We start from the raw sequence: 18345 nt of genomic DNA, 5'->3' as shown, positions 1-18345 counted from the left end.
TTGTAACCACCATTATCTCGTACCTCATTGTAGTGATTCAATTCAATTCTATTGCTTCATATGACACGGTTATTTAAAAACGATCTTACCTTGTTTACTGTATTGTTTTTGGCTACATTTTGAAGAGTTTTCTTTGCTCTGGAAGTTGAAGATCTCATCAGCTCATTGATATGCACACAATTTGATATATTTCAACATAACCATAAGCCGAACTTTAATCACATTTTCACTCAATACAAAACACACAATAATATTAGTTTTTTCCACTACAATTCCATTTCGTGTGGTCGACAAGAAAGTTTCTGCTAAACTGAAAAAGAGAGTGAGCAATTGAGTGAGCAATGGGGACGTTAGCACGATGGTCTGATGCACCGAAACCACTCAACCGATGTAAAGATTTAGATGTAAATATATGTGCCGGTGAGTTTGATAGTGGACTAAGTTATATAAATCTAATTAAATACAATATTTTATTTTCTTTACATGTATTTGATTTTGGATTTATTTTAAATATTATATTAATCAAAGCATATGATGATATTAATATTAGGATACAATGCGTCATTTATCAAGTACCTTTATTATTAAATTAATTTTTAATAATATTAATTTAATATTGCAGTGTTCAAAAGTAACTGAAAGATACCAAAAATATTTTATATACGGTCAACTTTACATCAAAAATAAATACTCATTTAAATTAAACAACATATTATAACCTTTTTAGTAGTGCTTTTAATAAATGTTCCTCCTATGGTAATTATTATATATTTTAAATTAAGTGATGTTTTCATCTTTATGAATATTAATAGCTTACAAGGTATTTTATGTCAATCGTTTATAGTAATTGCTTAATGTGATATTTTTATCTATTGTAAATTTATGTTATGATTGTTTTAGATTTTTTCATTATGTTCGGAACTATCGGTTCATATCTAATATATTTTTTTTAGTATTGCTGTTAAAATATATGTGTAGGATATATAGTAAATAAATTAAATATGATTTTAAATATTTTTTTATTATATCTACTGATGGCGTACATCATTGTAATTCCCTCACTAATTAATAATACAGTCTATTGATTATACAAACTAACAAAAACAAATATACAACAACAATCAATCGAAGAGTATTAAAATTACAATGATATATAAGCAAGATAACATAAAATTTTAACATTTTCAAAATAAATAAACAATGATATGAATAAAGTATTGGTGTATTCGCTTATTACGATCCAAATTAAAAATAATTGAGAAAAATTTCACCTTACAATAACCATTTGAGCTTTCACAATACACACTATGAGATCAACGATTAACATATCAATATCCATCGTTATATTTATATTTAAAACACACAATATAAATATATTACGATATCGATATCTAATCCATATTTCAATTTTATACAAATGCAATTCGCTGCCATCAAGCCAAGCAAATCATCAATGCACAAAATCGACAAAGAAGAGAAAAATACTTTTCTTCCTTCGAAATTAACTATACAAACAGTACGCTTCATCGCTTCGACTACTATTGCATACTCGTCCCAACCTACGGTAAGATCGATGAATCCTACTTCATTCTCCTTAGATAATAAATCCAACACAACATTCACTTAGATAAAAATTTAATATTAATGTTATACGGTAGGTCTTCTCAATGGCGTTGATTAAACTGAAATTTTTCATTAATTTTCATATTACATCAACATTGAACAGTTTACACAAATTATACAAAGCAAGACTGATTTTTTTAATCCTATTTTATATAATAAATATATATATATATATATATATTATTGATTACGAATATACATATCTTAAGCCGCAAGAGCTTTTCTGTTTTAAAAAAATATTTTTACAGCTAGAATGTTATTCGAGCAAGTTGAAACAAATTTACATACATCGACTTATAGATTACCCGTAAACAAAAATAAAGTCTCTTGCGTTACATGCTATAATATAGTATAATACATACATTTAAGATTATTATTGTGCTATATTTAATATGTTTATATATTATACAGTTTTTAGTAGACATCGATCCGTGCTATGAACACAAATTTTATTATTCTCCTATGATACAACATCGCCGTCGTCGATTATAAGTAATCAATCATCGAAACAGTGCCACTTGCTTTTTCATAATTATAATTATTCAATTAACCCGCTGTTATCGTTATTTACTGGTAAGTTTATTGTCCATTTTTTTAAACATATTGTCATTTTGCTGTATTAATGCTCTTTCTAGTGATCTGGTAAAAATAATATGCACTTTTTACGGTAATAAATTTCGGAATTTATAAAGAGAGAATTTCAACAAAACAGAAAACTTTGCAATGAAGTTTTTTATGAGTGATTTTCATTTCAATTGGCTAAGAATTAAAAAAAAATTAAGGTACGTACCGAATACCAGAAATATAGTTATATATTATACAACATCCAAGCATTTAGGCATTCAGAAAAAAGAGATTTGTGGATGTAATTTTTATTGTGTATATAAAACAAATTATACATTTTGCTCAATAACAGAAATATCAATTTACTGAAAACGGTAGTCGTATTTAAGATGATGAAAAATGTCATTATCTGAGAATAAAAGTAACTTTATTGGACTAGTTTTATTTTGACGAAAACAATCCAGATAACAACTAGTGGCGTCATGAAAATAATCAAACTTCATATAGTAATGGCATATCACGTGACTAATGCAACTTTTAAATAATTTTATTACAGATGATCTTTCACCCTACAGTACTGATTATTTAATTTTAAAAAAACTTACTGACATTAACGTAGTGATAGTTGAAATGTTATACTATTTAATATATTTTTATCTGGATCAAGAAAACTGTAGTTTACGTCTTCAAAGTAAAATAAAGGCATTTGAGCAATTTATTCAATTGAAAAGGAACAATTCATGTAAATAAATTAATGTCACCATCATGATCTTGGTTTAATTCATCTGAAATTTCTAGGAAAATAATTATATGTAATGGATTTTCGTATTGTTGAACAAAGTTCATATATATTTTTGTATAAAAATAATGAGTTTTCTTAGAGCTCATATCATCAAGTAAATTTTATAGAGCATTGCATATTTATGTTGTGGTAAAAAAACAAGTGGTTCCCGCTTCGATAAATTATCACTTCAATCAGTAATAATAACACAATATAATACAATATACAAATACGAGTCCTCAGAGTCGTCTTAGAACGTCCGAACCGGCGCTATTCGGGCGTTCAGTAAATTACGGCCTACGTACACAGTCCTGAGTTGTCCATGAGGCTCCTGGCGAGCATGTCAGCGGCGGTGAGGTCGGTGACTTTGCCCTCGAAGTGGCCACGCACGTGGAACATGAACTCGGCCTTTCCGGCGAACTCTTGACGGCACATGAGACACAGGTGGTGGCCGTGGTGGTGGGCGTGAGTCGGCGCGTGAGCGTGGAGGCCCCCGTATGGGGTTGCCGCCCCCGGGAAGTAGGCGGCGGGAGCGGCCCCCTGGTCGCCCTGGTTGCCTCCGGCTCCCACCGAGGTGGGCACCCCCAACCCCAGCGAGTGGCCATTCAGCAGCGCCTGTTGTCCCTGGTTGTGATGGTGCAGCAGCTGTAATTTCGCCTGTTGTATATACACAAATGGAGCCACCTCCGAACGCAAAGGTGCGTACGCGTCGAGCGAATTCAGAGCGAAAGCCGAACTGATGAGATACGCGATCGGTAGAGTATTGTACTTTGGGACAACTTATTCAAACAATTAAAAACGATAAAAGTGTTGGAATGTATCGTGTTCGTATCACGTCGGGGCGTCACCAGTCATCACTGAGGGTTAAAGAATATTAGTTTTTTATACATAATTGCTCTACTATAGTCATACGTTAAGAAACAAAACTATACCTCCCTCGCCCCTTTCCGTAATAGTAAATTTAAATCGATACTAAAATTCATAATATTTAAAAATGTTTTAAAACTAAACCAACCAGTAAATAACAATAAATGTACGTAGTGTAGTGTACCTTTTCAAATAATTTAAACTCTAAAATATAGCGTGCAGAGACACAATAATTTAAATACATAATTTTAACAAATAAATACTAAAACTAGATTAAAAAAAAAACAGAACGAATCAAAAAAAAATATTTATAATCCAAAAAGTTGAACGTCCGGTATTTGTACACTCAATAGCTGCGGTACCTTACGATAGTGAGGGACCGACTGCTAGTATTATATGTATGTATTATACTTAATTTCTTGACCAGACTGAAAGTCTGGAAATATGTAACATCTATATTATTAATTATAAATTATTACGTGCTATATAATTTATAATCAATAGATCACATAGTCACTGCAGCTGGGACTACACTATTCCACTATACCCTATTTGCGTTAACACAGTCAGTTCGAGAGCAATCCATTTCATTATTATTCATAATTGAGAAAGAGATGGCAAGTTTAGTTTTACGCCACTACTATTAGCACACGATAATTTTTATTTTTAATATTTTTAAAACAGACTTAGTATTATTGATAATTATAAAGCATAATTTTAATGGAAAATATGAGACTCTCACATAAATGCATATTTAAAGTATATTCTTCATTTTATTATGTTAATTAGTATATTTCGTATAAAAATAATTCAAAATTATAGACAAAAACAATATATTATATATATATATACAATTTAATTCTTGAAAAATATTATGAATAATAAATAGAAGATTATAATAAATAATCTCAAACATTAAATCTAGTATTTAAAATATATTTGTTAATACTATTTTTAAATACAATATTGGTGAATATCTTTTTCCTAACTGAATTGAATTATAATATAAATATCCTAATGTACAATCCTCTATGCCTGGATGTGAATTACCCATAGTTAGCCATTTTGATTTTTAAATTAACCTGCCCTAATGTGGGAATCTCAGCTCGGCGTTCGCTCCGAATTCGCTCAATGTGTACGCACCTTAATATTCTTATATTCCTGGTGGTTTTTATGTTTTAGATTGTTTGACCAAATCGTCGTCTTAATAGCGAAACCAAATCATGTCACACACCTGATGCGTCTGCTGTTGAGTCTGTTGCGTCTGCATTTTGTTATCTTGGCCCGAGTTGTTGTTGGCCGAGTTGGCCGACGAGGGTTGGTTGCCACCCCCGCCGCCACCCGAGGTGCCTAGCACCATTTTATCGCCGAGGTGCGATTTCGCATGTGCCGTCCATTCTTCTCTAGTCGAGAACATTCTTCCGCATAGCTCGCACGACCAACTCACCACCATTGAGTTGCTGCCGGCGTGGTGGTGCAGGCCGGATTGCTAAAACAGAAAGAACTTATATTTTTATAACAACAATGCTCATACTTGAGCAGTTTACTAGCAGGCAGTGGAGACAGGCGGGTTGATTTGCTATTTACCTGGAGCTGTTGGTGCTGGTGGTGCGTGTTATTGCTGGTGGCGTGCTGTTGGGCCTGTCCTCCGCCCGTGCCTCCCATGTCGGCCGGATTAGGTTTTGTGTCTTCTTGTTGCTGTTGCTGCTGCTGCTGTTTCACTGCACCGTGGTTCATCGTCAGAGGTTTCACATCATCCATTTTAATGGCTAAGCAATAAGAAATATATAAGATCGTTGGATAATAGATTAGCATAACTGCTATCGATTTATTTACAACAAATTGCATTAATTTGGCTGGCCACTAATGTATCAATTTGTTATACAACAAATGTTGATAGCCCAGCTGTAAACAGTCCAGAGTTCTTAAAAAATAATATAAAGTGAAGCGCATAAGCATTTCGACAACTTCAAATATTCGGCCATGGTGCACAATTCTCACAGTAGAAGTGCTGACAAAATAGTCCTATATTTTATTTTACATTAATAATACTCGAATTTGAATAGGGATACTTTGTACCCTATTCTGCAATTTAATTTTAAAAGTTTTCGTACTCGAAGGTTAACCTCTAAAATAGAACGGATAACCAGAATGTTTTACAAAGTAACCCCATTTAAATTTGAGTATTAATAATGTAAAAGCTAATATAAAACTATTTTTTAGCACTTATTTCAAATTATCTTCATCAGGGTTTTAATTTATTTAATAATCTAATTAATATCTTCTAGATCAGGGCCGTCCAACACGCGGCCCGAGGACCTCTGGTAGACTTTGTATTTTATGCGTAAAAGTATAATTTAAACTTTGCAAAAAAATAATAAAAAATTATATAATATTAGTTCTTATCTTTGTTTTCAGAATATGCAGCAAAAATGGGTTTAAATTGTTTTATTGCATGATCCGGGTAAATGGATTTGAGTCCTGTTGTTTAGCCTACTTGTTTTATATAGCTAAACCACCCCTAAAAAAATATCCTTTATGCGCGCCTGCTTGAGATACATAGCCGCCAAGATGAAAATACATATGTCGTTATCTTATTGCGTGACAGTAGGAGAGCTCGGGGTCCAGGGAGGCCCAAAACAAATTATTAAATAAAACATGAATTTGCTATATCAATAATTTGGTCCTACCATTGACTCAGAGACAGAATGATAACACTGGCCAGCATTTTTCATTTTTTTTTTTGTAACTTGCACAACAATACTTGATCTTAATGCATTATGCAGAGGTTAATTCAAATTCAAAAACAATAAATCTAGCACCTCAGATTTTTCAGTTAAAGATAGGTTTAAACATATGAGGATTCTCATACTTTAAACTCACGCAGTAAATTGCCAGTACCAAAAATGATCATTCATCAGCAATTGAGAGAAACAAGAATAGTGTAAAAGATGGGACCACGCAAAAGCCTTCGTTACGACTATAAAAAAGGGTTGCACATAAATAACAGAATATCTATTTGTTGCGAAACGGTCATGAGAAACAATATATCACCAGAAGAAACAAAGTATTGTAAGGTTACATTATTCCCGTTACACAATTCGACCTCGGAGAAGTCCATCAAGCAAATGTCACTTTCTAAAAGCATATGCAAATATCGTTCTTCTAAAAAGCTAGTGAAACCTATGCCAATGTACTACCGGTATTTCATTTTGTAATACCTGTAATATCGAAGGTCGATTTTTTTTAAATATTAGCAGAAATAAATAGATCAGCAAAGTTATAACAAAAAAATGATATTGATCTTATTACCGAAATAGCCATTGTGCTAAAAATTATTAAAAATATGGAACGTGCTCTTAAATTTCAAAGAGACCTCCGAAATACTTGGGCACAGTATGAATAAATATTTACAGAATTTACAAAAAATAAACATACAATCAAAGATCTCAAATCTTTTAATAAAAAAGTACTCAAGATAACATGGATATTTCCGCTAATTGTGGAATTGAACTGACCAGTTCTTCTCATAATGATTAAGAACCAAACGAAGATAAATAAATTTTAGTTTTGTTCCAAATTTTAAAAGTTATAATGTTTTATTTTTTTATAAGAAAAATATTATATTAAAAATACTGGTGAAAATGTATTTGGACTTTACTAGTGAAAATATAACTTCACTGAAAAATACACATTCACTGTAAATGTGTATTTTTTATTGTTCGTTTTATATTATTTTCTGTATGTGGAAATAATAAAATTTGACTAGCACCTGCTAGACAAATTATATTTTTACTGGTAAAAATATATATATATCTAGCAATGAAAATATATTTCGATATTATTTCATTGAAATGGACTATTTAAAAAAAAATGTTGGATAGATTCCAGGCTGTTTTTTTAGATTTACTTTGCGGGATAACCCTGAAATTTCTGGCTTATAATCAGAGACGTCATTTCAGCTTTTTCCAGAAGGTTGAGCATTAAATGACATGTATTTTTCTGGCCAAATTCAAGCGGGGGGGCAAAATTCGTCGCTAGTAGAAAAACTGAATGCCGTAAAGAAGGAAATTTGAAGGAGAATTTTAAGAAATTGGATACAGCGGACGGAAAAATTAGATTTATTATTTAACGGACTGTCAGCAACCGAGAGATTTTTCTCAACAGCGGGAATTATTAAGACAAAATTATGTAGAAATATGAAAAATGAGAAATGTAATCCCTTATTGTTGTTAAAATTAAAATAAATGTTCAAATTAAGTTTACGTTTATTTTATATTTATTTATTATATGTGCATGAATTTGAAGTATGATTAGCTATTTTGATACATAGGAAACTACTCGAGTATTTAAAGACTTTACTACTCGACACTCGAGTAGTTGATGTCGAGTAATTGGAGTCTCTAACTATTGCCATATGAACCTTTGTGTTCTTAAATTTTCAATTTCTTAAATCGAAATTAATGATTAATATATAATTATAATTCCGATCAATCACTGATCAATATTGAGATAATTAGTTAAAATCAAGATATGTTGTACATATTGGGTATAATAAAATTCTTTATTATGAGCTACTATAATATTATTTTACTTAAAAAAAATATTTATATATTCTACAATAAAAAACTATAAATTTAGAGTATTTTATCTAGCAAAGGTGTAGTATCAAAAACAAAATCAATGATAATTAATAAATATTACCCTAATAAAAAAAAATATATTGCTGAAAATCATTGAGTAATACATTATATAAACCTAATTAAGTTAACTTTGCCGTGTATAAGATGTATATTTTATTTTTATTTTTTATTTTAGAATCATTCTCAATCCTTTGGATGCTAAACAATTTATATATTTGTTCGTCATTATGTAAAGTAAATGATAACAAAGATCACTGTTGACATCATGATGTTTGAAAAAATAAATTAAATTGACAATGACATGAAACAGTTTTTGAATGAATTTAATTATAACAATATATAGGAAGACCCAATGAATATGTTAAAAAATTTTTTTTTAAAAACACCGTAGCATCCAAAGGTTTAAGTAATTATTATACTTTTATCTCTATCAAATCTAAGTATTGAATGAAGATATTATTAGTCTCTATACATTTATTTATGTGTTCAAACCAAACATATACAGAAACACACGCACATATTTTACTTACGTGCAACGGTGATGGTTCTTTTTCCGAGCGGCGCAATGTTGGACGGTGTGAGATGTTTCAGTTTGTTCATATGCAATACCAACTTGTCGCGTCTAGCGAAAGCCTTATTGCATACCTCACAAACATACGGTTTCTCGCCTGCAACACAAAAATAGCAATCAGAATCCCCATCACGCTACAAATCGTCTCCGCGGACCGATCCACGAGGCTCGACATTTTTACAAGAGGTATCGATTCCGCACCGAGACCCCCCTGATCACCTCAGGAGACAGAGCCCTATCGTTACCTCATCATCATAAATATCGCAGACGACTTGGATCACTTCGCCAAAACGATATGTAGCGTGATGTATCAAAATTTGGGATTTTTGATGATTTTTATTTATGTATATATAAATTAAAATAATCGAAATCAACTGCTTTTGATGCTTAGACAATGAGCGATGAAGTGTGAAAATTACAACTGAATGAGGTTGATGCTAATGGCGTGAGATAACCAAACAATGAGAAACTGGCAATGTGGTTTTTAATATAAAACCTACCTTAAATTCGCCTACATATTTTATAAGTATATCATAAAGTGCATAATGCTACAATCGAATTTATTTAAGTGTCTATAAATATTCTTTCTTAAACTGTATTGAATTGTGAAGTGTAATAAAACTTAAATATAAATACCTGTGTGTATGCGCATGTGAATTGTTAATTTGTCTTTTCTCGCTAATCCTTTTCCGCATACTGTACATTCGAATGCCTTGTTTCCTGAAATTAAATATAAATATATTATTTTACTGAATACGTGGACGTAAATATTTTGCAACTTTCTCGGATTTAACTAAAGTGTGTCATAAAAATATATAAGTATATAAAAGCTTATTACAAAATCTCAGTTAGTAATTTATGCGAAAATTGAGTTACTGCTGAAATTGTTTGCCAACTCGCTTATGAACAATCAAAATAGCGTCATAGATTAAACGAAATAAGTTCATGATAAAGAAATTAGTGAAAGTCTTATGCTGTCACTTATTAAATCATCCGCAAAAATATGAGAAAAGTGTCCAGATTTATTTTATATTAAATTGCTACCGATTGAACTAATGTCTATATAACATAATCAATATAGTAAAACGAAATATATGTTCTAAAGGAATTATTATTCAATCCTTAAAAAATATTTACTGGACCTTTACTTTTCGAATATCCTTCATATGATACTATAAATATTCATTGGAATGGATTACATTTTAGTGGTATATGATTCTGTTATCTACGTAATATGCGTTGGTACTGGAACGAATTCGTTTAAACCTTTATATCGAATTAATTGGAATATATGCTATATGGTAAACATACACATGTTGTTAATCCCTTCATTTTCCTATAATAATTATACGAAAACGTTCTAACAATTATAATTCGAATACATACAATATTTTTTTAATTATAAATAAAATGTTTATTTAATAATATAATTAATTTTATAAAGATCATTATATACAATACACGTTTAATTACTAAAATATAGCAAAACCTAATCTGAGGTAATAAAACAATATTATGGGATAGAATCAAAGGAATTTCTATTGATAAAATATATTGACATACTAGTTATTCTAGCATGTTTTTTGTAAAATATGTAGAAATATAAAAGTATGTAACTTTGGTTAAATTAATTTATTAGTTGTAAAATTATACAATATGATTTTCGAGTTCAATCTGTAGAAAATCAGATGAAGAATTAAATACTTCTCATCATATGAAGGTAGGTCAATAAGTTCTTACAAAACAATATAAAAACACATTTATTTGGAATGATTCCTTTTTATTTCTCAACATAGTCTCCCTTTATCTCGATACACTTCGTCCAGCATTTTCAAGCGACCCAAAAACTAAGATTCCGGAAGACCCTCAAATATGTTTCCATTTCGACGATGACCTTCTTGTTCGACGTGAATCTCCTTCCGACTCTTCTCCTTCTTCATATTTTGAAACAGGAAAAAGTTACTGAGAGGCAAATCTAGTGATTTTGGTAGATGCGGTAACATTTCGAAGCGTAATTCATGCATTTTCGCCTTCAAAACTGCACAAGTGTGTACCCGTGAATTTTCTTGATGGAATGTCAAATAACAACTCATATTATTCTCCGTTTATCGTTCGTCTTTTTTCCAAGTAGTAAATGTTGACGATTCCGCGTGAATCCCAAAAAATCGTGCCCATTTCACCGTCTTCGCATTGTTTCCAAAAACCCACTATTAAGACTGTTCCTTTGTCTCTGCAGTGTACATGTTTCATCAACGGTTAGCATCATAAGATTCCATATCGAGCTCGACGGTTTACCATTACATTATAATTAGAATCCACTACTATTTGCCTCTCAGCCATACACCGTGGGGGTGTTACCATGCGCTTCTAAAGAAATATTCACCATTTTATTTTTATTATATAATAATGCTCTTTTCTTATAATAAATACAAATATTTTATTGCTTTTTGAAACATAGTAAGAACACAAATAGTAGGAACACATTTAATAAATACTATAATAATTATATTTATTTAAAAGATCGTTGAAATTCTGCGCAAAATTAAAAAATCAGATACATAAGTAGCAAAATTATGGAAAGAAGTTAATGGTATTGTAGTTAAGCAAATTTATTCATTTAACAATCCAGAACTGACGCTGATCCCCTAGAAATAAAAGTGGGAGGGGTGTCGCAAGCAACGAAGAAAGAGATAAAGCATGCTATTTCGTGTAACGGTACTTCGTCCAGACGACATGGGAATCTTATGAAGCTAACGGTTATGTATCGACGCAGAAACTCATTAAAATTACGACGGAAAATTGCTAAACCAAACGTTGAATCGACCACACGATTGCGTTTATTCTGCACTGTGAGCAAACGCGGCACCCATCTTCCCGATATCTTTTTCCTACCCAATTTTTCGTGCAAAATTGAAACCACTGAGCCATGTGATATGCCTGTGACTCGTCGGTCACTCAAAAGCATATCGTGAATTTTGTCGATCATTTCTGGCACAGTCACCTCAAGTGGACGATGTTCATCACTTGTGGATGTACGACCACGCTTCAATTCATTCACCTAATTGTAAACAGCCTTTCCTTTCTCCTTTTGCCTTTCAAATTAAAGTGTTAAATCACTACACAAAACTCTTTTTTCCATTGTTCAAAATAAAAAAGGTTGTTTGCTTCAATCGATTGTAAAAATGAAAGGTCGCAATGGAAATTCGACAGATAGTACTTTTCAGAAACAAACTTGTTTTTATACTACTAGCTCTTAGATGACCTACTTAAATATGAAATAAAATTGACTAGCAATGCATATCAGGCGCGTACGGTGAGACACATTATTTTTCGCTCGCTCGCGTGTTAAGTGACGAGAGTGAGTGAGAGATAAGGGCAGTGGCGTAGCTAGGGTATGTGCCGCCCAGGGCGATCCTTACAATTGCCCCCCCCCCCCATATATTTTTTGCAGAATCATAAAATCAGCATTTCTTAAAATAATAAATTGGTTATTATTAAGCTATTGTTATTTGTGGATTTATATATGTTTTAGTGCATTCAGGGTTAAGAACCCCACTGGACGACCCCATCGCGAATATGCCGCCCCCAAGCAAGTGCCGCCCGGGGCGGCCCGCCCCCTCCGCCCCACCATAGCTACGCCACTGGATAAGGGCGTGCGTTATGTGTTACGCACACCCACTTCTTCTCACTCACGCTCGTTACTTAACACGCGAGCGAGCGAAATGCAATGTATTTCACCATACGCGCCTGATACATATACGTTATTGTAAATTCAATTTAGCTCTAGTGCTAATTTTTTTACTTATGAACGTATCGGGTTTAAACTACTATATGTATATGTATATGTAAATCAGATTTTAAATATATTTATAATGGCAATACATATTTCCATATCTCTAAATATTAGGTATATTTAATAGACTCATTTTCAATTGATCAATTTAAATCTTATGTTATATTACAAAAATAAAATTTAAGCTGTATTGTACTCAAAAAATTTAATAAATTTTACTTATAAATATAAATGGCCTTAAATAAATTTACAACAATTCAATTAAATTTACACTGAAAAATGTCTAAAAATCCAGATTTTTCGAGAGCCTGTAAAAATAGAACGTGTAGATAAAAAAGAACTGGATAAAGTTTTACTAGTAATAGTAGTACTTAATATCAATTAAACCACACAGTTGTGTGTATTTTAAAGAATGAAACACACTTTACTATACTTCTTGTTCCGACAAAAAAAATAGAAGGAAGTGGAATAAAGATAAAATGAGCTAGTGGTATTATCAGTGTGTCGTATAACTTTTTCGAGACAGGTTTAATTTAATTTTAAACAGGAAATTTATGTGCTTCATATCTTGATTATTCGGACATTAAATTATTGTTTTGATAGAAGTTAAATGATTGTGTTTTGGAAGATGCCAAATTACGTATAATTTTGAAACATTTTAGTTGTCTTAAGCAACACCTTGTAATTGAGATGATTCTGAATTTTTTTATTGACCTTTTATTATTGTTCTTATTCCTCTGATTGCTTCTATAATATCACATTAATTGGTCTTTTCAAAGATTTAAATAACGAAAGTATTGATATGTTTCCATTTTGCTCAATATAAAATACACTATAATTTCGTATCAAGGTCGGAGTTATCAAGGCTCTACTGTATAATAAAGAAACCATAAAACGGACATTTAATTATTGACGTCACATATGTATCAATTCCACAGTTACAATACGGTATCAATGCCATTGTGATACAGTAATAATTGGAAATACACAATATGGAAAGTCTTCGAAGAAGGTCGATGAGCTTAATTAAAAACTATATTTACCATCGTTATTTGAACTGGTAGGTTTTGGATTTGAATTGTGTTTTCTATGGCTGTTTCCTTGAAGAGCTTTGAGTCGACTTGCCGGATTCATTGAGCCTCCTTCAGCGTAGGGTTCAGTAAACGGTATCAGATTGGGCCGCGGTATATTCGAAGTGACTTCTGGTGACCTATAATTCGCGCAAATATTATATAAATGAATCATTTCGCTGATCACTACTGCGTTTATATTAGACAATTACCAGCTTCCGAGACTCTGTAGCACCCTGACGCCTCCCTCGTACCCCAATCCGACGTCGTCTGGCACTGTGAACGTACTGTCGGTGGCGCCGGTGCTCGAACTCACCTGTGGTACCTGAAATGATCACAGCGTGTATATGGTGGCGTGTCGAGAGAGTAAAAGGGTTTCGGTTTGTGTGTGGGGACGGTAGGGTGTTGACCTTGATGGGAGATCCCACGGCGCTGTACTGGTGGTGGTGGTGGGCGGGGGGCGCTGGGGGCGCAGTCTCTCTCCTGGCAGCGTGCGCCGCCGCTGCCATGTGCTGCTGCACCGCCACGTGCGCCTCCAGGTAGGCTGTTTTCTGGGCCTCCGTCATCTTTTCCATGTTAACCGTGCCATCCTGGAAATAAATAAAAAAATAGGTTAAAGTCATATCACTGTCACAAAATATATGAAACAGCTCGATTTATATTTATAAAAAAACGCTTATTTTAAATTTGTCATAAGGTCTCATTCTTTAGATATCATATTGATTGATTTAATACTGAGTTTTATGATCTATGTTATAATGATGGATTTTAAAAGATGTTATAACATATATTAGCACTTTTTTCTCCGCTTCATAATTCCCACGAAAATAATATTTTTTCCTACCGATGATTTAGATGTTATATAATATATCTGCCACCATAGACATGGATTAAATCAAGACCATGACTGAAAGTAAATGCTATTTGATAGCATTAAAAGCTACTGTTTCGAAACATTTACGAAAGCTTTAAAATTGTGTGCCGCATCAAATTTCTGCTTGCGATTTGTTATTTAAAAACGATATTTTTTCTTACGACTTATGACTGACAATAAAAAGTGGATTCAGTATAACATTACTGGATTGTTTACTACGAAATATCGTATACTACGAGGTACTGCCAACAAATAAATCTATCGATTTCACTAAGTTTTGCTAACAAAGACGCAATTGACAGGAAGAGGAAAATATTAAGGACATTATATTTCACCATGAACGTCAACGCCAGAGCACATTCTTATATGAAGAATTGTTGCTTTTGAACTTGAATTGAGCTTAAATTGAGCTTGACTAGAATGTTTTAGTGTAACCACCATACAGTTCAGACTCTTATTTGTTCAGAGTTTTGCTTAACTTTCGCAATGGTTTTAATATACGAGATTATAACTCTTGCCAGTATTTCGCTAACATGTAACAGGAATCCTTTAAGAAAAACACATTTCAACTAAATATGGATGAAGATCATTGAGAAAAATGGCATATACGTTATAGATTAAACTTATTTCTAAATTTAAAAAGAAATATAACGCATATTTTGGATTGTATCATAATAATGCATTAAGCAAGTCTTACGCAAATTGTTTATTATTAATGTTAGCAGTTGTGATGTAAAAAATTCGCTCAAAACTAAATGGCGTAAGAAGAGATTGAAATAACTAATTTTTAGAGCAAATTAATTGAACCGCTTGAAATTATTATAATTTTTAGTTTATTCAAATACATAAATTTAAGTATGTATTATCAAAATTCAACGGATAGTTTAATAAAATAGTTAAATTGTTAAACCTGTTGGGTTTTAGATATAATTTAAACTTCAATGAAAATAATACTTAAAATATATGAATTATTTACAATATAAATTTTCCTATGCAATTATCTTTAAAATTGATTTAAATATATCTATGTCAAAGTAATTATATTGATCTAAAGTTTGTTTTAGATGCTCTAGAAAAAGCCTGGAATAATTTAAAAATATATATGATGTATAATAGATAAGTATATTTCTGAAATTTTAAAGCAATAAATATAATTTAATTTTACTGCATTTGCAATCCGAAAAAAAGCTAATTTAATCAATATGTGTAATGATTAAAATGGTTTGAGTAGTTCGTCACTTAAATATATTAAAAGTAGCTCAATACCCAATTAACTAGATAATGATATTTTATTCGGCCTTTTATAAAATAATTTATTTAAAATATATAATAAAAATGCGATTTAAGTGAAGCTAAAAGAATGAATATAATTTTATTGCATATTATTACCTGAATATATCGTAAATTAGAAAACACAGTAATTGTTTACGATACACTGTCTAAAATACTTTGAAACGGTTCAACGAATGTGGTTCTTACAAATCAAAGCCAAAAAATATTAAAAATAAGCTTAAAATAAACACTAAACAACTTCGATCGGTTTTTCATTTATATTTTTACGATTTTTTATTGCGGTACCCCATTAATATGGCCAAGCCTGTATTTAGAAAAAAATATACTCACTGCGTATAATATAAAAAATTAAGCACTACTCTTACTAAAAAACAATTAAAAATAACACAAAGTAAGACACCAATTTATCCTTGATATTTTATTAGTACAACATCATTGTTTTATATGCAACGCGGTTATTTATTTGTGAATGCAAAAGTATAGTGTTAATATATATCATATTTTTCGATGAAAAAATTCAGAAGTGTTTTTATTTATAATAATATAATCGCATTAATTTACAACCCATGCATATAAAAAACTACCGTTTTCACGTGTGAAGTATTGAATATATTTATATACCTATGTTTCATACTCTAGATAGGTACTATTCCTTTATATTTGTAGTGGAATATTTAAAATAATTAAATTATAATAACATAAAAAACTAACAAATGTTTTTGTGTAACAATAACACAGAAATAATACAAAAAAACACTCTGTAATTACCGAAATTATAAAAAATACTCATATTTCTGAATTAATAATGTGCAGTTCTAGACTTTTTTATTGGCTGGTATTGATTTTTTTATTTCTTTGAAATTAATAAAAATAATTCCTTAATTACACTTCTACTCATCAAACCAGACGAGTTTTGAGACGAAAGCTTTTCAACAACGGGGCAATAATGTTCATAAAACAAATTCCTAAAATAACCCAATAATATATACATGTACTTAATTAAAGTTATATTTTAAGAACAATCTAAATTCGTTCTCAATCGCTCGCAATAACGAAACGCCCAAAATACTTCCTAGACTCACCCCCTCGGTTGAGGGTAGCGGCCGACGCCGCCGGGTGACGTCACGGAACCCGTGCGGCGGGTGCATTCAACCCTGCGAAAGTGAAAATCCGATATCGGAATAATTCGACTGCAATAAACCACACCAGCCCTCGGAGCCCTTCGGACGTCAAAGACAATGCGCATGATCTAATCACGGCCGGTGCGTTGCACCCCCACGCGTCGCGAGGGGGTTGAACACATTCCGGCACAAGCGTCTAAGTATGTATATGATGAATGCGTGTTGGTGTGAGATAAAATTAAAAAGAAATAAAAAAAGTATATATTATTGAGATTTCACAATACGTGATACATATTAAAAACAATAAATCAGTATAAATTGTAATTTATTCACAACATACAATTAAATTTATATAAATATTCAAGAACTGCTCGAAATTGTTGTTGTATTAAATAAAATCAGATAGCGTGTTATTGTATTAAATTTACAATTTTATTTGAGTTTTTGTTATAATATTTATATATATTAGCAAATCATGCATCATACACATATTTTTGTGTTTATTATATTATTTTATTATTCAACTGAATTATTTTTATCTATATTGGCTTATTTTTAATATATTCAAAGTATTGCAATAAAAATACTACCAATGATTAATTTACTATATATCTATATTTGAATAGCTATTTTAGCTTTTTATTAAAGAATCTAGATAATAAATAACAATTATGAGAATGGATAATTTCATTTTTTCTATAAAGTAGAAGCTCTCAACTATCATGATTATTGAAAGTTTCGTTTACACTTCTTAACTGTGATAGAAATATGATTAGAATACCGTTTTATAATTCATTAACTGTTGAAAAATGATATATTGAATTCTATAAATAGAAACGTTTTAATATGGAAAAATAATGTAGCATTTAATTTGATTAATTAATGAATATTAGATTATCTATACTACTTGAAATAAACATATATATATATTACAGTATATTTATTTATAAATTATTTTTTGCACAAAAATATATTAAAAGAGTATAGATTTGAAATGGTATTAGTTGCATTAATATCATGCAAAACAAAAGAATTAATCATAAGATAAACAAGACATAATATTTAAATAGATAAAAAATATTTTTACTAATATCCTCTCGTGTCAATTAAAAATCTGATATAGATTCAATTCTTAGCTTTACAGT

The 18345-nt window shown here is 31.1% G+C and overlaps 1 protein-coding gene across 4 annotated transcripts in view; it reads right to left on the bottom strand.

Annotated features, from left to right (window-relative positions):
• Positions 1 to 1002: 1002 nt before the first annotated feature.
• Positions 1003 to 18345, bottom strand: part of LOC148230679 (uncharacterized) — a 38212-nt gene continuing 20869 nt past the window's right edge. Inside the window, exons 3-10 of one of the 4 annotated variants that reach the window (XM_088193947.1) lie at positions 14323 to 14502; positions 14125 to 14237; positions 13886 to 14052; positions 9686 to 9769; positions 9009 to 9146; positions 5423 to 5604; positions 5070 to 5324; positions 1003 to 3613 (exon numbers count right to left, since the gene is read on the bottom strand). In XM_088193947.1, the coding sequence (XP_088050073.1) occupies positions 3266 to 3613; positions 5070 to 5324; positions 5423 to 5604; positions 9009 to 9146; positions 9686 to 9769; positions 13886 to 14052; positions 14125 to 14237; positions 14323 to 14502 (1467 nt within the window). In that variant the 3' untranslated portion in view covers positions 1003 to 3265. Of the gene's footprint in view, positions 3614 to 5003; positions 5340 to 5422; positions 5605 to 9008; positions 9147 to 9685; positions 9770 to 13885; positions 14053 to 14124; positions 14238 to 14322; positions 14503 to 18345 lie in introns of those variants that run through there. The other 3 variants (XM_088193948.1, XM_088193951.1, XM_088193949.1) reach the window with 3 other exon arrangements.

This window comes from Plectrocnemia conspersa, unplaced genomic scaffold (assembly GCF_051122295.1).
Source record: "Plectrocnemia conspersa isolate PC_06_02 unplaced genomic scaffold, ASM5112229v1 ptg000010l, whole genome shotgun sequence".
NCBI classification, from domain to species: Eukaryota; Metazoa; Arthropoda; class Insecta; order Trichoptera; family Polycentropodidae; genus Plectrocnemia; species Plectrocnemia conspersa.
This window is presented reverse-complemented; position numbering and strand designations above follow the sequence as displayed.